At 44.4% G+C, this 21,612-nt stretch overlaps 1 protein-coding gene across 8 annotated transcripts in view; it reads right to left on the minus strand.

Moving 5' to 3' along the window:
* Positions 1-16,949, minus strand: part of RBFOX1 (RNA binding fox-1 homolog 1) — a 1,322,412-nt gene extending 1,305,463 nt beyond the window's left edge. For 3 of the 8 annotated variants that reach the window (XM_042437941.1, XM_042437944.1, XM_042437938.1), the window contains exon 1: positions 16,582-16,946. In XM_042437941.1, coding sequence (XP_042293875.1) covers positions 16,582-16,842 — 261 coding nt within the window. In that variant the 5' untranslated portion in view covers positions 16,843-16,946. Of the gene's footprint in view, positions 1-16,581 lie in introns of all 8 variants that reach the window. The other 5 variants (XM_042437945.1, XM_042437936.1, XM_042437943.1 and 2 more) reach the window with 4 other exon arrangements.
* Between the last annotated feature and the right edge of the window lie 4,663 nt (positions 16,950-21,612).

A 21,612-nucleotide genomic window follows, 5' to 3' on the forward strand; every position in this document is an offset into this window, starting at 1 on the left:
GGCCTTTGTAGCTCCTCCAGTGCAACTCTATGGTCAGTGTCTGTCTGACGTTGACCATAGAGTTGTGCTGGAGGACCTAGAGATTCCTAGAGAGGTGTCCTCTCAGGTAAAAACATGACATTTTTGTTATTTGCAGTTTTTCCATATTCACAGGGGTCTTGTGATGGCTTTGATTGAGAGTTCCTGCATGGCAGAATGGGGTTGGACTGGATGGCCCTTGCGATCTCTTCCAACTCTATGGTTCTATGATTCTAGGATATGGAGGAACAAGTGTATATGGCACTTGGGATCCTCACCGATCAACATGAATCTGCTGGAAGGTTCTGGAGAATGGGAGTTTAATGCTACTAATATGTCGATGACACCCAGCTTGCTCTATTTTCCATCTCAATCCAAAGAAAATGCAAAAAGTCCATATACTATGAACCCTGTGTGCAATAACGCATACCACTGTCAAACTTACAACTGGAGGGATATGAGTATGTGTTTTCTGTTTATCATTTTTTAACCTTACATTATTTTATATTACAGTGGTACCCCGGGATACGAATGCGCCGCCTTACGAAATTTCCGGGTTACGAAAAAAATCCATTGAAAAAAACTGTTCCGGGTTACGAAGGTTATTTCGGGTTACGAAAAAATTTTTGGTGCTTTTCGGCGCTTTTTCGCACGAAATCGCGGCTTTCGCTATTAGCGCCTATGGCTTTTTCGGCTTACGAAGATTTTCGGGTTACGAACGCGGCGGCGGAACGAATTAAATTCGTAACCCGGGGTACCACTGTATTTTGTTTTTATGGTTGGGAAGGGGGTTATTTTTAAATTGTGACAGACCTTGATGCACTGTTTTTCACTGTTTCTTCAATGTTGTAACCCACCTTGATTCCTCATGAAAAGGCAGGCTATAAATAAATCATATTGGCGCGTTACAGACCGCTGAATTGCGGTGGTCTACTGCCGGTGCCACTTGCAGCGTCCGGGAGCCGCAGCTTCTAAACCACGGGACTCCCGGATGCTGCGAGGAAGGAGCGTGGAAATTGTGCTCCTTCCTGGGCCCCGGAAGTGGCGCCGCAAAGCGCAAGGTGCGCTTTCGCAGCGTCACTTCCGCTGCGACACGTCTGGACTCTAGGCATCCAAGACATCAAAATGGTGGTGGCCGTGTGGAATGGCCGCCGCCATCTGTTACAGACAGAGTCCATAACAGGAGTAGGGGCGTCTAGAAGAGACGCCCCTTTTTAAAACTGGGACGTCCTAAGGACGTCCCAAATGGCGGTCTGTAGCCCGCCATTATCTTATTATTATTATTATTGGGAACTGAAGTTCAGTGGGGGACATTATGAAACCAGGTAGCCCCAATAGACGAGAAAGATGCCCATTTTCCTCCTCTTGCCTTTGCATTGCCTCTGCAAATGGAAGGCCTCTTTCGGAGACCTTCTGTGGCTGGAGATTCTCCATAGAATTTGGAACACCATCCCCACAAGGAGAACGACAGACTAATGCTATTTTGTTCGCACTTCCCCTTGTGTTTGAGGCTACCTGGTTTCATAACACCTGAATTAAACCTGAGCTTTGAGAGTTACCGAAAGTGACAGATCTACACATCACTTGCTGCTCCAACAAGAACCGGATCTTAACCTGTCAAGGAGGATCAGCCCAGAAGCACACTGAGATGCCTCCTTATAGCGCATCATTTTCCATCCTCACCTTAAAGCATCTTCTTCTGCCTTTTTCTAGGGATGTGAATGAATCTCACGGTTGCCAAAATTTTTCTCAGCATGATGAGAGTTTTCGTCAGGCAAAGATCTCAAGAGATCTCAGCTCTGGTCTCAGACAGAGACTAGGAACAGCAATGGTTGCAGCAGAACCGTTTCTTGTTTCCTTAAAGTATCTTGGTCTTGGATACTGCCTTCATGTCATCGGTACATTTTGCTAAATTAGTCAAGTTATTGTATTCCACCCTAAGATTGTTCGAAAGAAGCCAGGACAGAAAGACTTGTTATCTCTAACCATTTCCCTCCTCTCCCCTTGGCTTGAATGCCTATATATATATATATATATATATATATATATATCCTTTTTATAACTTAGAAGGGGGTAGATTTTTACATAAAGAAACAAAGAGTAAAAACAGAATAAGAAAAAAACGATTAAAGAGATAGTAGAAGAAGAAATGGAAGGAGCAGAGAAGAACGAAAGAAGGAAAAAATGAATTAAAAGTACATGGATGAAAGGAGACAATGAGGAGGAAGAAGTGAGAAGAAAAGAGAAAAGAAGAAATACATTACACATAATGGCAGGGCATGTCTCTCTCTTTTATTCATGTGAGCTGCTTTGGAGCAATAACTGTACAAAAAGCGGGATAGAAATAATGGTAAATAAATCAATATAGGCAGACCTTGGATGAAATTTAAGGGTGGATTTCAAACCCTGCTTTCTTCAGCTTGGAATGTAACTGTTGTTCAAAACGCAAACCCCCTTTGCAATAAGGGAAGGTGGACCTTGATAGGGAAAGGAAGTTTTTCTGCGTTTCGCTCCTGGGAACGCCATTACCATCTTTACGGTATACAGTTTCGCTCGAGGGAAATGAACGCAGTACTGCAAGGTGAGACCGATCGCTAAAGGAATGCAATGGAGGGCATTTCCCTCATTCTGGAGGTTTATTGATGATTCCTATCAGGGCAAGTTATATTTAACATGACCCTCAAACCAGCCTCCGGATTGGACAGAGAGACTGGGAAAGGGCTCACCTTGTTGTAATCCACAACCACCCTCTCCGCTGGCACAGCGCCCTTCATCACAATGCTCCACAAACCTCAATTAAGCACAGCGAAGGCTAATCGCCCAACACAAAGTTAAGTAGCATCATTGCATTATGGAAATGGAGAACCTTCAAGCTTACTGGACTTGTCCCCAGCTTCATCAGGGAACCCTTCAACTGTGAAGTCCAATAGGTCCCTTCTGAGCCAGGCCCTGAAGGAAGTGGGATTCAGGGCTTCATGATGTTGGAAAGGAATTGTCTGTTTAGGATGTCCTATGTGGGCAGAGAAGAGTGACCAAAATGGTGGAAAGTTGGACCTCGCCAAGCCCTATGAGGAACGTCTTAGGGATGTTCATCCTGGAGAACAGAAGGTTAAGGGCAACACAATGGCCATGTTTAAATATTTGAAGGGATGTCATATTTAGGAGGGAGCAAGCTTGTTTTCTGCTGCTCTGGAGACTAGGACCTGGAACAACGGATGAAAGCTCCAGGAAAAGAGATTCCAGCTCAACATTAAGAGGAACTTCGTCACATTAAGGGCTGTTCAGCAGTGGAACACAAGGGATTGGCAGAAAGGGGCGACGAGACACCACCCCTTTCTGCCCCAGATGCAGACTGTGGTAGCCAAATGGCGCAGCCTCCGGGAGGCCTAAAAAGAACCCCCTCCACAGGTATAGATGGGTGCACACCATGATGGCAGCCAGGGTGTGCAGTAGGGTTGCTGAGCATGTCAATGCTGAGCCCCTGCGCAACCCTAAGTTTGGGACCAGGCCAGCACAAAGTGCCCATCTGTACAGGCTCACACTCCCCTGGAGTCTGATGGAGTCTCCTTTCTTGGAGGTCTTTAAACAGAGGCTGGATGGCCATCTGTCAGGAATACTTTGATTGTGATTTCCTGCATGGCAGATTGGGGTTGGACTGGATGGCCTTTGCGGTCTCTTCCAACTCTATGGTTCTATGAAAAGCTAATATCTACCATACATAATGGTTCTAAAAAAACCAAGAACATCATCACAGCCAGTAAAAAGAGATGATAGCCATGTATAAATGTTTGAATAGATGTTATATTGAGCAAGCTTTTTTTCTGCTGCCCCAAAGAAGAGGACCTGGAACAATGGATGCAAAGTACAGGAAAAGAGATTCCACCTCAACATTAGGAGGAACTTCCTGACAGTCAGAGATGTTCAACTGTGGAAGACGTTGCCTTGGATCTTGGTGGAGTCTGCTTCTTTGGAGGTCTTTATGCAGAGACTGGATGGCCATCTCTCAATGGGGATGCTTTGATTGTGATTTCCTGCATGGCAGAAGGGCCATTATAATCTCTTCCAACTCTATGATTCATCGGAGAACTCTACAAATGTGAAGTCAAATAGGTCCCTTCTGAGCCAGGAAAGTGGAATCCGGGGCTTCATGATATCAAAAGGGAATTGTCTGTTTAGGATGTCTTGTGGGGGCAAAGAAGAGTGACTAAAATGGTGGAAAGTCTGGACATCACTAAGCCCTAGGGATGTTCAGCTTGGAGAAGGGAAGGGAAGGGTGACCCAATGGCTGTGTTTAAATATTTGGAAAAAAATGTCATATCATGGATGGACCAAGCTCTTTTTTTTTTTTTGGAGACCCTGGGGGGGGGGGGGGGATACAGACCAGTACTTTGTGCTGGCCTGTGGGTGGAGTCATGGTGTAGCATCCACATGCTCAATGCCATGACCCCGCCCCATTGCACCATGATGCTGCACACCCTTCTAAATGGTGCATGGCATCATGGCACAACTTTCAGGCAGCGCTCAAATGTCACAGCATGGAAAGGATGTCATCATGCTGCCCCATCGTGGCTATGACACCCCTTCCAGGGAGCTAAAAAGAAGCCCCTTTTTGCGTTTTTTTTTCTCCCTGCGGAGGCCGCAGCATGCGGTTGCCGTGTCCCCAATCCAGGGGGGAAAGGCCATCCATCTGTATAGCCCCTTGGATACAGAGCAATGGATTCAAATAACAAGAAAAGGAATTCCACCTAAACATTAGGAAGAACTTCCTGACATAAGAGCTGCTGGAAGATGCTGCTACTTCAGAGAGTGGTGGAGTCTCCTTTGGAGGATTTTAAACAGAGGCTGGATGGCCATCTGCCACAGGGAAGGCTTGGATGGCGTCTTCCTGCATGGCCAAAAGGTTGCATTGGACGGCCCTTGGGATCTCTTTCAACTCTATGATTCTATGAAATGGAAAACAGCAGAAAGCAGATGTTGATGAAATGCTTAAATGACAGATGGAAATCATGCAGCCTTCCAGATGTGACTCTCAGCCTTGGTTGCATTTGGCTAGGGATGCTCAGGAGTGCAAACCAATGGTATTAGATAGCTGCATGATTTCTACCTTTGTTTCAAAATCAAAACCCGCTCAGTATTTCAAAGCAGACACACAACTTCGTTTGTGGGCTTGAATCGATGGGAACGCATATGGTCAATTTCATTACTGTCCAACGCGCCGAAGCATAATCTAATCGCCGTGCAGCGATCGTTATGAATCATACGTACCGCAATCAAATTACATTTATTGTGATTAAAGTCTTTAATTTCGAAAAGGACCCAAACGCTGTTCACTGGAAATGAGGTGACCCGATTAGCATCGAATGTACAGTACATCCCAACTAGTAAAACAAGATAATCAAAACCCTTGTAAGACTGGTACGCAGCCATTTATATCCATTATAGCACTTCGAGGCGAGAGAAAAGAAAATATATGGCCAAATTGTTCGTCTCAAGCAAAGTCAGAGGACAGCTCTGGAATGCAAAGGCTAAATCAATCCATCCAAATCAAATGAGGACTGTGACCATCATTTTAAGTCTGCAAGCAAGGCTGGCTCAAAGGGGAGGAACAAGTGACAATTTGGTTTGATTCGTGTTTTGGACAAGAATTGATTAAAATTCATAAATGTCTTCAACAACAAGCTGAGATTTCAGGGTCCAAATGGGGGACGAGGCAAAACTGATAGATTTTCCCCAGCTTGCTTTTGGGTAACTGGCTCTTAAACATCTTATCTCTTGAAACCCTTTATATCCATGTTTATCATGTTGCCACCTTTTTCTCCCTAAGAAGCTCCACTTCTTTGATACCTTCAGGGGAGAGAGGTATACTAGGAATAGCTGAGTGCATGGAAACGTTTCTTTTCTGTTTGAAAAGTGATATGACTCCGGAGACCAGGGTTCGATTTTCAGCTCAGTTACAGCATTTTCTGCATGGGAAACAGCCTCTTTTTGTGGGTGAAAAACAATACTTCAATGTAGAAACATTAATTCCTGCACAGAAAATGTGATTTTCTGTACAAATCAGCCGCAGAAGACATCCAGAATTGCTGCATTTTCTGCCTGGGAATTCATATTTCTGGGTTGAAATATTATTTCAAAGGCTGTTCCTGTGCAGAAAAGGCTGATTTCTGCACAAAACAACCACAAGGGATTTTTTTCCCCACAGAATAAGTCTAAAATGGTGACTAACCTTCGAAAACTGCATTCAAAGACTTTCTTGTAATGGGCAGAAAAATGCTGAAATTTCTCATCGCTACTTTCAAGAAGAAACTTTATTGCATCAAATAGTTGATTTCTCTTCAGGAAATACCACGTTATGCGCAGACACAAAAACACTGCCTTTTTCCTCCTTTGCAGAGAATATGACCGCTCTGCAAATATTCTTTGCAATCCGCACATTTTTCAATGACTTTCTCACTAGAAGGAGAAAAATGGCAAAATTATTCTGTCACAACTGAACCCTGCTGAAGCCACTTCATCACATATTCGTTCTTGCATAGGACAACGAAAGTGACAAAGATTTACATCTCTACAGAAAACAGACGCAGGGCCATTTGTAACCAAATTTAGGGACGCAGTTCTAGCTTTGAGCAGATCTCTCGAAACAGCAGCTTGCGTCCAGTTCTAACTAAACTGGACCCACTGAATAAGCAATACGGATATAAGTCCATATCAATAGGTTTGCCGAACAGTTTAATAGCCATAAGCTCAGAATGCTAACCCTCTGCATTGTGCTAGTATAAAGACCAGCCATTCTTGCCCATCGCGGCTAGTACTTTTTTGCCTTTGAGAAGCTCACTGTGTGAATCTCAGCTCCCTGCCATTCAGCGCCGGAGTGAAAGCTCTCATCCTCTCTTGCCATTTCTCATTGGCATCGGAGGCTTTAAGTAACCTTTATTAATGAACTCCCATGACAGCTGGCTGAAAATTATACAGCTGAGCACCATGTTGCAATCAATAATCAATGACATTCTGGTAAATCACTCAAGGGCCCTGGGGTGCTAGGCCAAACAACCATCAAACACCAACCTAGAAGCCAAGGGATGGGAGCCATTTTTCCATCATGTGTCCACCAAGTGGGCCCCAGCATGCCCAATTCCATTTCTGGCTGCCATTTTGGTTTTTCTTTTTTTCTATCGTTTTGGGAAGTGTATGGACTTTGGAGGATTAAGGGATGAACACTGCTGTGGACTGGGAACAACAAATTCTGGAAAGTTGAGGGGCTTCAAGGGGGCCTCAGGCACCACGTATAGGATCCCAAATGCCTCATTCAGACTATGGTTTGCACACCATGGACTGCATTTTGCCAAATGGGACAGGGCCATAGGAGAGATTGCCTGCAATAGCATAGAAAGAGATGTCACTTTAAGGCCAACATTCACATTACACCAGGACAGGAACCGTGCGACCCTCCAGATGTTGTTGGACCACAAATCCTAACAGCCCCTAGCCAGTATAGCCAACGAGGAAGATTTCTAGGAGTTCGAGTTCGAATACATCTGCAGGGTCACACAATCCCCAGCCTTGTGCGATGCATAGGAGTGAATTTAATGATAGTCCCAACAAGCATCAAGCCATTGGATCAATTGTAGATATATCAGTACATATACAAATCTCATTGATTCAATGGGTCTGTGCTAGTTAGGACAACCAAGAAGTTTCAAGTTGTAATGCAAGGGTGGGAGTCATGCGACCATGCAGAAATCCTTGGATGGCAGTTCCCAGCATTCCTCACCCTTGACTATGCTTCCTAGGGTTGCTGGTAACTGCAGTCCTAGCTTATGTAATTTACACCATTGCCTTAATCCAGAGATTTACAACTGCATCAGAGCCAGGGGCCAAAGAGCCACACATACCCCAGCAAATTCCCCCATTTTCCTCTGCAGCCCATCTCAAAATGGAAACTGGAAGTGACATTGCATCAGTTAAGGTTGCCATTTTGAAAGGGTCTGTAGATGACAATGGAGACATTTGGAAGCAGTTCAGGCTTCTGGAGTGTCTGTGAGGATGGAATAGAAGGCTTTTGCATGTTCACACATGTTAAAGGGCTTTGTACTGGAAAATATTTTTAAAAGTGAGTTGGGGGCTTTGGAGACGACAAAAGGGGCCCAGGAGAACATGGACTGAAGGCCTTTCACCAGCCTCTATACCAAGGCATTAAGGGATCTTTTCTCTTCCTTAGAGGCCAGAGCATAAGATAGGGTCACCATAGTCCAGAGTTAACCCGAAAACACATATCAGCAGCAACAGTGACAAAAACACTAAATTGCAAACAATTGGCATGCAAATTCAATTTTAGGAGGAAGGATGGACAATTTGCAATTTGGAAAAAAAAACCCAGCTGGGATAAAAAATTATCCCGACCAAAAGGAATGACGAACGAGAACCGTCTTATCTCACCGAACAGCAATCTCCATTCAGGAGTGTTTGTGAGTGATAGGCTGGAATCCTGTACTTGACACCATAAGTCAAGATTTGTGCTCGGGGATAAAAGCATTAGGTCTTCCTTTGCAGTCAGAAAGCACTCGACAATCCTTGCTGTTGTTGTTTTTTCCCCTCTAAACTATCAGGCAACAATAATAATGACAGCACTTATGTTAGATGACGCGGCATGCCAACTGGAACAACATTTTTGCAAACGCGCCGCAGTGTATTCCTAATTCATGGCAAATTAAAAATGTCTCTTTTGCATGTGTCTGCAATCACAGCCATGATGGAGTAATTTCATAATCAAGCAATCATCTTATTTGCTTGTGCACCGTTTGCCATAACCCTAAGGACGAGGCCAAGGGATGAATAAGAGCTGATCAAATATTCCCATTTGAAACAGCCAATTGAAAAACCAAATTACAGTCAGCCCTCCGCATCCATGGGTTCTTTATCCACAAATTTGACCATCCATGGCTTGCAAAAATATGTATTTTTAATTCCGAAAAGCAAACCTTGATTTTGTGGAGTCAAAGGCTTTCATGGCCAGCATTCATAGATTTTTGTGGGTTTTTCGGGCAATGTGGCCATGTTCTAGAAGAATTTATTCCTGACGTTTCGCCAGCAGCTGTGGCTGGCATCTTCAGAGAATGATTTTACCATTTTCTATAAGGGACAGCAGTTTCACTCCACCGTTGTGTTTAATGGGACTTGAGCAAGCACCACTTTAACATTAGGAAGAGCTTCTTGATGGTATGTTCTGCTTGCCAGCAGAAGATGCTTCTTGGAGGATAGTGGAGTATCCTCCTTTGGAGGTTTTTAAACAGGCTGGATGGCCATCTGTCCGGAGGGCTTTGGTTGTGTCTGTGGCAGAATAGGGTTGGATTGGATGGCCCTTGGGGTCTCTTCTGACTCTATGATTCTAGATCCAGGGAGTGTGAAATATCTCAACACAGCATAATTTTGCATGCAGAACTACTACACTATTACAGTACACTGAGCCTTGCAGTGTTGCAGCAGCCTTCAAGTTGCATCTTGTCCTGTGCCAGACTTTTAACCAGCAGCTTCACTGAGAGCCCCCAAAATGGCACAGCAAAGTTTGAAATACATCATTCACTTTCCTACCATGCAGAGATACTTTGCAAAGGGTTCTTGTTTTTTAATGAGAAATGACAGGACACGATCAAAGTGACCAGTGAATGTCTTGCTCAGCACTTTCGAACAATACTGTAATTGCTGCCTTTCAGCGCGAGCTTCTTATGCATCCGCCGCCAGCACAAAAAGGACACCCCTGGAATTGACTGAATGCATTCATGCCTCGCAACAGAATCCTATTCCATCTCCTCTGGTCCATTTCAGAAAAGAACAAGTCTACTGTGTTGAGGCAGGAAAACGATTTGCAGCCATCTGCATAACATTTGCTGCTTTTGTCTGGCGCAATAGCGCGTCTTCAGGGAAATGGTTATTGAAGATCGCAATTTTTTAATAAATGTTTGGAAACTGATACAAAGGGAAACCTCTCCAGATTGTTCACTGCAAATGATATAGAAGAATATGGTCCATGATGCCAAGCAGTGGTTGCCTCCAAGCTAAGAAACACACAATGGTTCAGATGTTGAGGAACTCCTCCTCCCATGATCCATCACCAGCGTTTGAGCTGGATGTGGCTGATGGGTATTTGAGTCCAAGAATACAGTTGACCCTCCATAGCCACAGATTGTGCATCCATGAATTCAACCAACCATGGTTTGAGAATATTCACATGCAAAAATGCAATATGCCGACCTTTTTACACAAGGGATGCCATTGTGCTAACAGAGCATTGGTGTAGTCTTACCACAAATAGCACACCATTATGAACTTCTCCAAGTTCTGACCTCTTCAACAGGACCCTTCTCCCAATCCCACCCATCCTCTAATAATAATAATAATAATAATAATAATAATAATAATAATAGCCATCTCTCCAATGAGATCAAGGGGGCTTACAACAATATTAAAATGAAATAAAATGCAATAAAATACAATGCCTAATAAACCCACCACCTCTGGTACCTCTGGTAGGACCAATCTGAGGATCTTCTCAGGGGCTGCTCCCACATTTTGGAGCCCTCTTCCACCCTCCATGGTGTGCTTACAGTGTCCAATGGAGGGTTTTATTTGGGGGCGGTTGGGTGTTTTTTTGGCACAACAGACCTTCAGGTTTTTCAACAGGCTTGGCTTACATGGGAGAAGAGCTCTTAATAATGTGCGCATTGCGTGTATTCCTGACATTTAGGGGATAATGTTTTAAAATTGCTTTCGGTTGTATTGATAGATTAATTAATTTTTGCTTTTGTATTCTGTCATTGAGGGAGCTTTTAGTTTTATCTATTTTAATGTTTGCACGCTTCCCTGAGTCCAGGGCTAAGAAGAGGAAGAGGAAGAGGATGAGGAAGAAAAAAAAGGAGGAGAAGGAGAAAAAAGAAGAAGATGCTTTTCACGCCATGTTTAAGCAATGCACATCGACATATCCCACAATCCATACTAGTCTAATGCCTGATTAGGCCAACCAAAAGGGCATGAAAGTGCATGGAGGATTTTCAGATTCTCTTTAAATGTAATACACATTATGGATTTGGGGGATTTTTATTTTTTGTTATGGATGAGAAAACTCTGTGTGTCTTTCATTATGCGAAATGGATGGCACCGAAGGCTCCGAGTGCTCTACCTCCACTGAACATGAAACTGAACCCCATCTATTGAAACATGGTCCCTTTACCATTCAAGGGCAGCTGTGTGTGTGTGTGTGTGGTGTGTGTGTAACTATATATATATATATATATAATAATATATATATATATATAATATATATGTGAGCGTCAGGGGTTTATCCCAGATGCCTTGCATGGTAGTTGTGCCTCCCCTTTAAAATACATGGCACTGTAAGCAATGCAAAACAGGACAGCAAGAATGATTAAAGTTGTGGGAAGCAGAGGAAGCCCCATTTGTTGATATTTTTAACATCCAGCCAGAAGAGGAGCAAAAATCTACTTACTACAAAAGGATTAGGAATTGGCAGGAAATCACCCAGCCCTGTTTGCAGGGTCCGTCTTATTTCAACTTTCTTGAAATGCAACCCAGAAAGTGCAAAGGTGTTCTTCCCCATCTTAAAGCCTGGAACGAAATGTCTGGATCCAAATGAAAAGAAAACGATCTACCAAATTTTTTTTTTTTTGGGAGGGGGGCATACTTAAGATGGTCCCTCCCAACAACAGTATTCAAGAACTGCTCCAATGGGTCTAGTTTAGTTGGGAAAGGCAATAGGATTCAGGTTACAATGTGTTGGACTTGATCCAGTTCTACCTCTGGTTCCGCGCACATGATCCCCAAAGATGTGTCTACTAAGACAAAGGGATCCTTCTTCTTTAAGTCGCTTGCACATCGGTGCTCAGTAGTCATACCACACCACTTCTGGCTGCCATTTTGAAGGGACTTGGGCAAGTCACACTCTCTCAGCCTCAGAGGATGGCAATGGTAAGACCCCCGTGAAGAAATCTGCCAGGAAAACCCCATGATGGGGTCACCTTGGGTTCACCATAAGTCAGAAACAACTTGAAGACACACAGCAAAGGAAAATAAATATTGTTGGAATATAGCAAAGGGGTTGAGGTTTTGGTTGCGGTTTCATGGCGGTTCATGTATCTTACACATTTGGGGGATATTGTGTGTGGTTTCCAGACAACAATTGGGCAGCCACACTTTGCCCATCCCTTATCAACACTATAGTTATAGCAGACTGAAACTGCTTTGACTGTCAATATGTGCATAAAGGTTGAAAAACACATCTTTAAAACCCTAGCGAAAAGAAATCTGGGCTGGTGAGATGCCTTGCATTTCAGGATTTATTCTGCGCAAAATTCATGCAGAGCCATTTTGCAACCGAAAATAGTGTTTTCTATACAGGGAATAACATTTTATTTGCAAAACTATTATTTTAGGCTCTGAAAACACTCTTTCCTGGGCAGAAAGGCTGTGCCAACAACCACCGATGAAATTTGCACGGATAAAAGCCCCAAAATTGTGAATGGGTTGCAAAAAACGGTGTGTTTTTTGCAGACTTTTTCACAGCGTTGTTTCCTTTGAGAAGAAAATTAAGGGAATACGTACAGCCCTGCTATGGGAAATGTTCAACCCTCGGATCCTGCACTGAACAGAATACAATCCCTTGTGGGCCTTCTTGCAAAAGGAAATCAGTGACAAGGTTTCGAACTGGGATGGGGTTTCAAGGCAAGTTTATCTGCATCCCGCAGCTTTCCTTCTTCTCCCAGGAAGATCCGCTGAGTCAGAAGTTATAATGCAATAAACATTTAAAAAAGAAACCTTTGTATACAGCGTGGAATTTCCTTTTACAACCAGTCCAATAAAAGCCATAATATTTTTTAATGTACTCCTTTAATAGAAATCATTATGGACTATTAAGGAATCTTGCTGCAGCGCAGCCATTGATTGCCTGGACTTCTGAGGCCATTAAAGCCGGTTAAATAGATTATTCTTTCCTTCTTAAAAAAGAAATAATATTAAAAAGGGATCACCGATTGAATGGATTCTGTTTCAATATATCCCAGGAGACTCCGGTATGACCCTTTTGCACAAGTGTGGAAGCTATTAGGAAAAGCAAAACTCAAAATCATCTGGACTTTTTTTGGCCATGGAGGACTGACTCCAAAGACTTGTAGTGATGGACCTATAAAGCTTGCAACACAGACTGTCTGAGCAACTGTATTCCCCAATATGAGTCTACCTAGGTTTTAAGGGAAGGACCTTCTCTTGGTTCCACGGTGATCACAAGCAGGTTTGATAAGAAAACCAGATAGAGACACCTCACTGGCTCTTTCATCCTTCAAGAGTCTTTTGCTGCATCTGCACTGCAATAACGATCCAGTTTGACACCGCTTTAACCGCTATGGCTCAATGCTATGGAAGTCTAGGACTTGAAGTCTGTTGTGGCACCAGAGCTCTCTCTGGCAGAGAAGGCAAAATGTCTCACAAAGCTACAATTCCCAGAATTACATAGCCATGGCAGTTAAAGTGGTGTCAAACTGGATTATTTCTGCAGTAGGGATGCAGCCTTAGCTGGCCCTTTCTCTGCTCTACTTCCATTAGTTGGGAAAGCCCATTTACCCAAGGCAGCAGCAGTGCATTGTGGCATATCAGAGAAGCCAAGACATGGAGCATTAATAATACCCATGGCTTCCTTTGAAAGAAGGTGGCCTTATCTTAACATCAAACCAGATGTCAGTCCCAGGGTTTGGAAGCCATTGATGAGAAAATCTTGCTTTCTCCCCCAACTATTCTAGTTTCTTCTGTTGTGACCCCATGGCAAAGAGGCTGGAGGTAAATGGCATGACTGTGGCATGGGAGCTGGAACACTGATCTTATGAGACCAGGATTCAAATCCTGGCCCAGACATGTAACCCCACAGGGTAACCTTGGGCGAGTCATACTCTCTCAACCTCAGAGGATGACCATGGCAAACCCCCTCTAAAGATATTTGCCAAGAAAACCCCATGGCCATAAGTTGGAAATGACTTGAAGGCACAACAACAACAACAACAGCAGAAGCAGCAGCAATATCTCTTCTGGATTCTTCCTAAGGTTCAAATGATTCATGCAATGGGTCCACAGTTGATCCAATGGGTCTACAAGAGTTGGGAAAGAGCCAGTGTGGTTTAGTGGTTTGACTACTGGAGTGGAAATTTGGGAGACCAGAGTTGAAATCCCCATTCAGCCATGGAAACCCCACAAATGTGGGCAAGTCACACTCTCTCAGCCTCAGAAGAAGCCAATGGCAAAGCCAATGATAGATTTGCCTTAGGGCTGTCATTAAGTCAGCAATGACTTGAAGTCACACGCAACAACAACACAATATTTGGGACTACTAACCCCACTGGACTCCAACAATTGTTTGAAAATAAAACTGCCCCTTCTGAGAGATATCCAAATCTGGGAGATGCTCAGAGAGCCTGAAACTCAGAATGTCAAAATCTCTCCATGTTGGTTTCACTGACTTTTTCGAACCCTTACCTAACACACTCCTTGCAGTCCTTCTTTTGCAACAGGTTGTGAGACTTTGAGGTTTCTTCTTACCTTCTTCCTAATCTGTGCATTACTTTGTGCAAATCCTTTGATCTGCATGACTTTTGCATTACAAAAGCAAGAGCGGGTAACTCACCTGGTATTGGGGACAAATTGCAACCACAGGTTTAACCCTAGGGCATAGCACCATGCATTATGGGTGAACCAGAAGAGATGTGATGTCACTTCTGGTTTTGTTTTTGAGCCTAATGTAACAGTTCTGGGATTGCCTTTGGTTTGGTTTGCAGAGTTTGGGGAGGGGGGGACCAAACCAATGTCAAGCTATTTGACATTTGGTGGCAGTTCAGACTATTTCCAGGCATAAAAATAAAGAATTGGTGGGGTCTGATGTAGGGTTAGCATGCCCTGGGGGTACAAATTGCAATCTACATTCTTCATCTCCAAAGTATGCTTCTGCACATTTTCTCAACAACGCACATTTAAACCACTTCCGTTCGAACACACACACCTGTTTTGTACCTCTTCACAGAGTTGCCTTTAAGCTTTGCAAGCGTGTGCATGCTGAACAAGTGATGTGCATTTTCTGCACATTGACATTCATCAAGACTGTATATTTCCATTCCCAGGTGGAGCAACTGAATTGACAAGAGCAAAGATTCTGCTTTTGACATTCCTTTGAATCTCTTGAAGACCCTATTTGGCTTATGACTTCCTAATCCCATCAATCCATCCATCATTACAGGAGTTCAAGTCACCTTATCTTAATCCTTTATCTGAATTAGCAAGATCTGTTCAGTTACCATAGGATGGCGCAGCCTCGACCATGCGTCAGAATTCTCCAAAGCATGCAAACAGTAGGCAAAAACACCTAACAGAAAGCAGCATTGTGCTAAAGGAAGCCTCCCACCCGCTACTTACTTTCCCTGTGCACCAACGGCGATGTGTTAAATACTAATAGCATGTTGTCAAACAGGCAATCCAAGCATTCGGAGAAATAATCTGCCAGTAGGATGAATCACACAAAAACCTGTCTCTCACACAATCCCTCCCAGCCTTTCCAATGGTTTTGTTGGTAAATCCTCCTAAAGCTTGCATCACTCATTGATTCCCTATTGGGCTTCAGCTCCAGGAAATAAAAGCATCAGTGGGGCACAGGGGAGGGTTAGGAGAGGACGCCTTTCGAAAGGAGACAAGACCGCAAACTTAGTGAGCAAACTTAGTTAACTCCAGCTCCCTCTTTGTAGAAACCAGCCAGCTAATGCTTACAGGGGAGGAAAAAGCAAAAGTGGCAGAGCCAAGCAGAAGTTCACCTGCCTCCATCGGAGAAGGAAGAGATGAAAGGACTTCGCCATGCAACCCATCTGTTTTATTCCCTTTCTTCCTCCTAAGCAGCCTTTCAGCCACTTCCCTGCACACACTGAAAGCACACAGTATGAATTATTAAAAGAGTAATGGCAACAACAACAACAACAACAACAACAACAACAACCCAACTGTGCCAAGAAACTCAGATGATCCAAACCAGAGAGAGACTTCAAACACAGTCTAACTGCATTCCCCCCACTCCAGCAATGGTATGCATCTCCTTTTGACAACCACCCCAAAATATTCGAAGTATCCCCCTTTATGAGTTGCCACCAGCCACAAAAGCATTTCTTGGTCTGTTTTCAAGGTTCTCCTACTGTCCCCGAGTCTCGAAGCGAGGCAAAGGCCTAGGCTGATGAAGAGTTAACAGCTGTCCCAAACCAAGAGGGATTGCTTTCCCGCGAACGAAAGCACCCAGGAAAACATATCTCAGTAGAGCAAGGGACCCGTGGCCACACGTTTCCAAATTCTAGGCAAGGAAGAAACAGAATGGTTCAATGGCAGCATTGAACACAAGGTTCACAAGGCAGGACTGTGTCACTCATGTCTCAACTGGGCAAAATCTGATCAACTTTGTAACGGAAGGTCATGCTGATATGCACACATACATGCCTTTTCACATAGACACAACACCTTGCAAAAAAAATCTTTACTTACAGTTTGGCCTTCTCCGTCTCCCTCCGTCTGGGTCCCAGACTCTTCTCTCCCGGCGCAAAACATTCTGTCACTCTCTTCTCCTCCTTGTTCTCCTCCACCACCACCTTCTTCTCCTTCCTCTTTTCCACTGTTCCCTCCTTCATTCCCCAGCTTCAGTCTCTTCCCTTCAGGTTGTGGATCATCCCCTTCCTCGCGTCTCATCTTGCCATCTCGGGCTCTCGGTTTCACTGCATCCTCCAGGCTGCTGGAAGGCGTGGACATGCCTAGCTTTCAAGCAATAGGTCCTTGTGTGCTGGACTTGTACGTCTTTCTTGGGGCCTGGCAAAGCTGCCTCTTTTTTTGGGGGGGGAGATTTGGGGAAGCTCTCTTGCTTTCTCTCTCCGGCTCCGATATGCTCAGTCTTCTTTTAAAAAATTTAGCTGGTGTTTCAGTGCTTTTGCAAAGCTTGCCGCTGTCACTTCCATTTCTTTAGCTCCCTCTGCTGCTGGCCAGAGCTACTCCATCGGTAGCCCTTGAAGCACATGGCCGGGCTCAAAACTTTCATCTCTTTTTCCCTCTGTCCCGAATACTCATAATCACCTTCTCCAAATTGGTCCCCATTTCTCTTACCTCTGGCCATTTATGACTAAATCCTCAGTTCACAGTGTACATAGTTCTACAGTAATTTTGCATTTTGTTTTGCTTTTAATCAAAGAACCCAACTTTTTCTTAACAGTCATTGAACAGTTTATGACTGAGTCAATCGTCTTCACCTAGTTATGCCACAAAGCAAGCTACGCTACCTGTGCTATAGAAAAATGACCATCACAATCAGCTGGGATTATGGATGCATAATCAAGAGTTATGCATATGCAACTATGCATATGTATGACTCCACAGAGCCATGACCGTGGTACTGTGCTGGTTCACCAAACATGCACCTCGGTGGTGAATTACAAACAGCTTGAAAACATCCTTGCCTGGGAGAGTCAGTTAAGAGAAAGGTATTGGTCAAGATGTCCAAATCAAAGGAGGCAACAGGAATCAAGATCAACACAGTCCAAAGGTAAAGAAGAAGCCAAGAGGTCTGAAGTAGAAATCTAGGAGTCCAGAAACAGGAACCCTGGCTAAGAAACAGACAAGTTCCTTCCAGCAACCCTTTAGGCAAACTCAGCTCTTAAGTTGCCTGAAACCAGCTGGTTCTAATCAGAGCTTGATTGCTTGCTGCTTAGGCTGCAGCCTGGCTGAGCAATGGCTTCTTAGCTCTACCTTTTGTTGGATCCTTTTGTCCCTCCACCTTCATGGAGGACTTAAGAGGCCATAAGACCCCAACTGTGTCCTCTGTCTCAGCTGCAGGGGAGTCTTGCCCTTGTCCTGCTGGCTGAAGCTGCAATTCCACAGGAGGAGCTGGATGGAGCTCTTCAGCAGGGAAAGCTGAGGGCTGTTCCTTTTCTGAAGACTTGCCTTGGTCCCTTCCTCAGCAACCTGTATCCCATTGGACTCTTCCTCCAGGTCCCACTCCTGCAACTCTTGGCCCATGACAGTTGGTGTCCACAGCCCCCAAGTCCTGATCTAGCATTAGTTTATGTAAGGGGCCACAAAGACTGGGCACCCTTATGTAAGCTTTTGAATCTCAATATAAAACACCTTTGCCTGGTGAAGAAGCCAGCGAAACGTTGAAAGCCTGCCTATTCTGTTGTGTGTATTTTTTGATAGGCCCCATAAAGGTTTGGTGAATTGGGGATATTCGCAGTTGCAAGATGTTCCGTGTCTGGAAGACTTGCCTGGGTCTGTCCCTCGGCCGCCGTGTCGGACTCCCCATTACATCAAGCTGGCTCTCAGTGCAGCTTACAATAACTTAAAACAGCTAAAACATTATGCCACAAAAGTAAAATAAATCAATATATAAAAAGCAGTAGTAATAAAAGCATGTAAAGGTACGTTCAAAACACAATGAAAAACATGCACATTAAAAACACAGCGCATCGTTTTTGAAGCTGTTCTGCCATGTTTTAAAAAACCAACGAAAGGCCTGTCCTAATATAAAGGTCTTAAGCTGCCAGATGAAAGTGAACAGTAAAAGTGGGCTCATTGAGCTTCATGTGGAAGAGAGTCCCACAGAATGGGAGAAGTCACCGAGAAGGTCCTGTCTTTGGTGTCCTCACTAGATATTACTGTGATGGTGATGGGACTGAGAGAAAGCCCTGGAGATCTTAAAACTGGGGCAGGCATTGTGCATTGTGCATTGTGAATTGCAATCCCAGTATTGAGGTCCCAAAACATTCAGGTCAAAATAAGTGAAGGAAAGGAGTTCAGATGCAGAAATCGTTGCGTTCTCAGAAGCACTACAGATCTCTCAGAAGATTCCACAACCTGAATCTGCCTTTTTCTCCCCTTTTCCCCACAGAGGCAGACCAAGGAAAAGCCCAGGAACGATGCCTTTCTGACACGTTCTTTAGCAGAGAATATAGAGAAGCTGATTGCAATGCGCAAGCAGCTGTTGCTGACACAAGCTTTGAAGTTTGTTCCTAGCATGAAATGTAATGATGAATGAAACTGAAGATCTGGAACAGCCAGTACGTTATTTGGAGGTGGTACGCGCAGATGGCGAGATAGAAGAACGCGGCAGACATATGGCCAGGAGAACACACCAAGAAAACACAATGGAGGGGAGGAAGAAACCAGCAACCCTTGACTAGTCCAGACTGGGTTTGGGGGGTTCTGGATCTGGGTAGAGAAGGCTTGCTGACAGGGCCAGAAATGTATTCTGTCCATCCTTAATGGAGATGTGCAGCGAGAGAATATAGCTAGAAGTGACCTTGTGGTTTTGGATTTCCATCCCTTCTTCCATTTCCAGGATACAAAATTCTTTAAGACGTTGCACAAGTTCAAAAAGCTCTTCCAATTATGAATAAACCTCCTTTAGTTTCTAAATCATTGTCTAACCTCTGCCAACACCCTTCGTAACCAACGCATGCCCATTCCACTCATCCTTGCCATTAAGATGCAGGATGCCTTAGTTTAATTCATTGCTGCTTGTGTTGAATCAGAGCGTGTCTTTATGGAAGCAGATCTCCGCTGTCAATTTATGAATGAAAAATGGTGCGTTTGTTCCAGAGGAGATCATAGTTTTAATAGAAAAACAGAACCTCCGTCCAAAAGACTGCTATGCCAGGAGGCTGTCATACTGCATTGGGCCTGCCATGCCAGGCTACATGATAGAATATGAGCCTAATAGAACCGGAGCTGAATTTGGCTTGTCAGCTGGGGAGTTTCTCTAAATCTGATTTTCTAAAGCACCATGCAGGTTTAAGGGAAGAAGGGGATTGGAGCAAAGCTCCTTCAAAAAGCATATGGCTTTTCACGTAGAAATGGGGGCCAGGCAACTTGCTATTTTGGGATACAGCTGTCATCCTGACATGCTCCCAAAATGTCAAATGTTCTCATCATCTTGCAGAGAAAAAGCCAGCAATACCCAGAAACACAGTGTCTTGTTGTGACTTGAGATGGCTGTGGGGCTAGAGGGGAGCAGGTGGGGACTTGGCGCACATGCCGCCTACCTCGCAAGGTTATTGTGAGGACAAAACATTGCAGAGAGATACAGGTTTGTTTGGGTTTTTTTAAAGCAGGCACAAAGGATCGGTTGAACTAGGGCCACGATTATTCAATGCAATGATAGCCATCATTGGGTTGCACTGCATTGAAATGGGTCTATTGCCCGAGACTCATTTTGGTGGAAGGCTGGATATGTTTAGCTGATACAAAGAGATACTTACGTCACTGTTGTTGCTGTTGTCATGTGTCTTCAGGCCATCTCTGAAAGCTACACTCATGTAGTTACATGGTGGTTGAGCTACACCATCCTTCTGCTGAATATCGACACATTACAACAAATTGCGTACCTGCCAATGTCCTTGCTTATTTCTCCATTGTGCATGGTGGCTGTTTCTGCAATCCCAGTGGATCGGCTATGCACTGAAGGTATTGACAAATGTGGTGTCCAATCCAAGCATGCACAACTACCTGTGAAATGCAAAGGGGTCCTGTAGTACTTTTGAGACTAAGGCCCTGTGCAGACCGGCCTTAAAGGCTGGCTTGGAGGCAGGGTCAGGGTGTAGTGTCCACATGGTGCATGCCCCGACTCTGCCCCAGGGTGGCATGACATGCGTGCTGCTCCACACAGCGCACTGCAGCATTACGACGCTCCTCTGGCGCTGTGTCCACATGTAGAAGCACCACAGGAGCACCATAATGCCGCAGTGCTGCACCTGTCACACCCTTTGTAGGGTGCAAAATGGAGCCACTTTTTGCTGCTCCTTTTTGCGCCCTGCAAAGGCCAGATTAGGGCTGCAGCGTATGGTTGCCGCGGACCCAATCTGGCAAAAATGGATGCAGCTGTGGGCTGCCACTTAGGGGCAGTCTGCATAGCCCCTAGCTGTGTGAAAGATGTTGTAGCATAAGCTTTCATCGACTTGGTCTGCTTCCTCAGATGCATGGGGTGAGGTCCTGACACTTCATCACCATACCCACATGTTTTGCATTTCTATGGCTATGCATACAATCTGATTATAAAGGTCCTTCCTGAGCAACAGTTCACTCCATGCATCTGAGAAAGTCGACCTGAGCCTATGAAAGCTTATGCTACTACTTCCTTTGCACAGTTAGTCTCAAATACGCTAAAGATCCCTTTGCATAATGACATTCCAGACTAACCTGGTTGTGCCTCCGAATTCTACCTGTGAAATGGTTGCTCTTGCCGACTCCATTTTCTCAGCTGTGAACTGAATATGCCACTACATAACGGCTAAAAAGAAAATACAACCACAGGTATAAGGAAACTTACAGGTGTGTGTGTGAAACCAGCAGGATTCCAGTCACATGGTTTGAAAACAGTGGCAAAAACACTGAAACACCGAAATTTTAACCATTCATCATTTGAACTGAGTTTCTTTTTCACAATGAATATGGGACGGGACAGATTTATGAGAACGCACCGAAAAGTGGCACGGACTGGGAAAAGACTGATTTCCTTCTGCCTACCTGCACAGCAGC

The sequence above is a fragment of the Sceloporus undulatus genome, chromosome 8 (assembly GCF_019175285.1).
Source record: "Sceloporus undulatus isolate JIND9_A2432 ecotype Alabama chromosome 8, SceUnd_v1.1, whole genome shotgun sequence".
In the NCBI taxonomy this organism is placed as follows: domain Eukaryota; kingdom Metazoa; phylum Chordata; class Lepidosauria; order Squamata; family Phrynosomatidae; genus Sceloporus; species Sceloporus undulatus.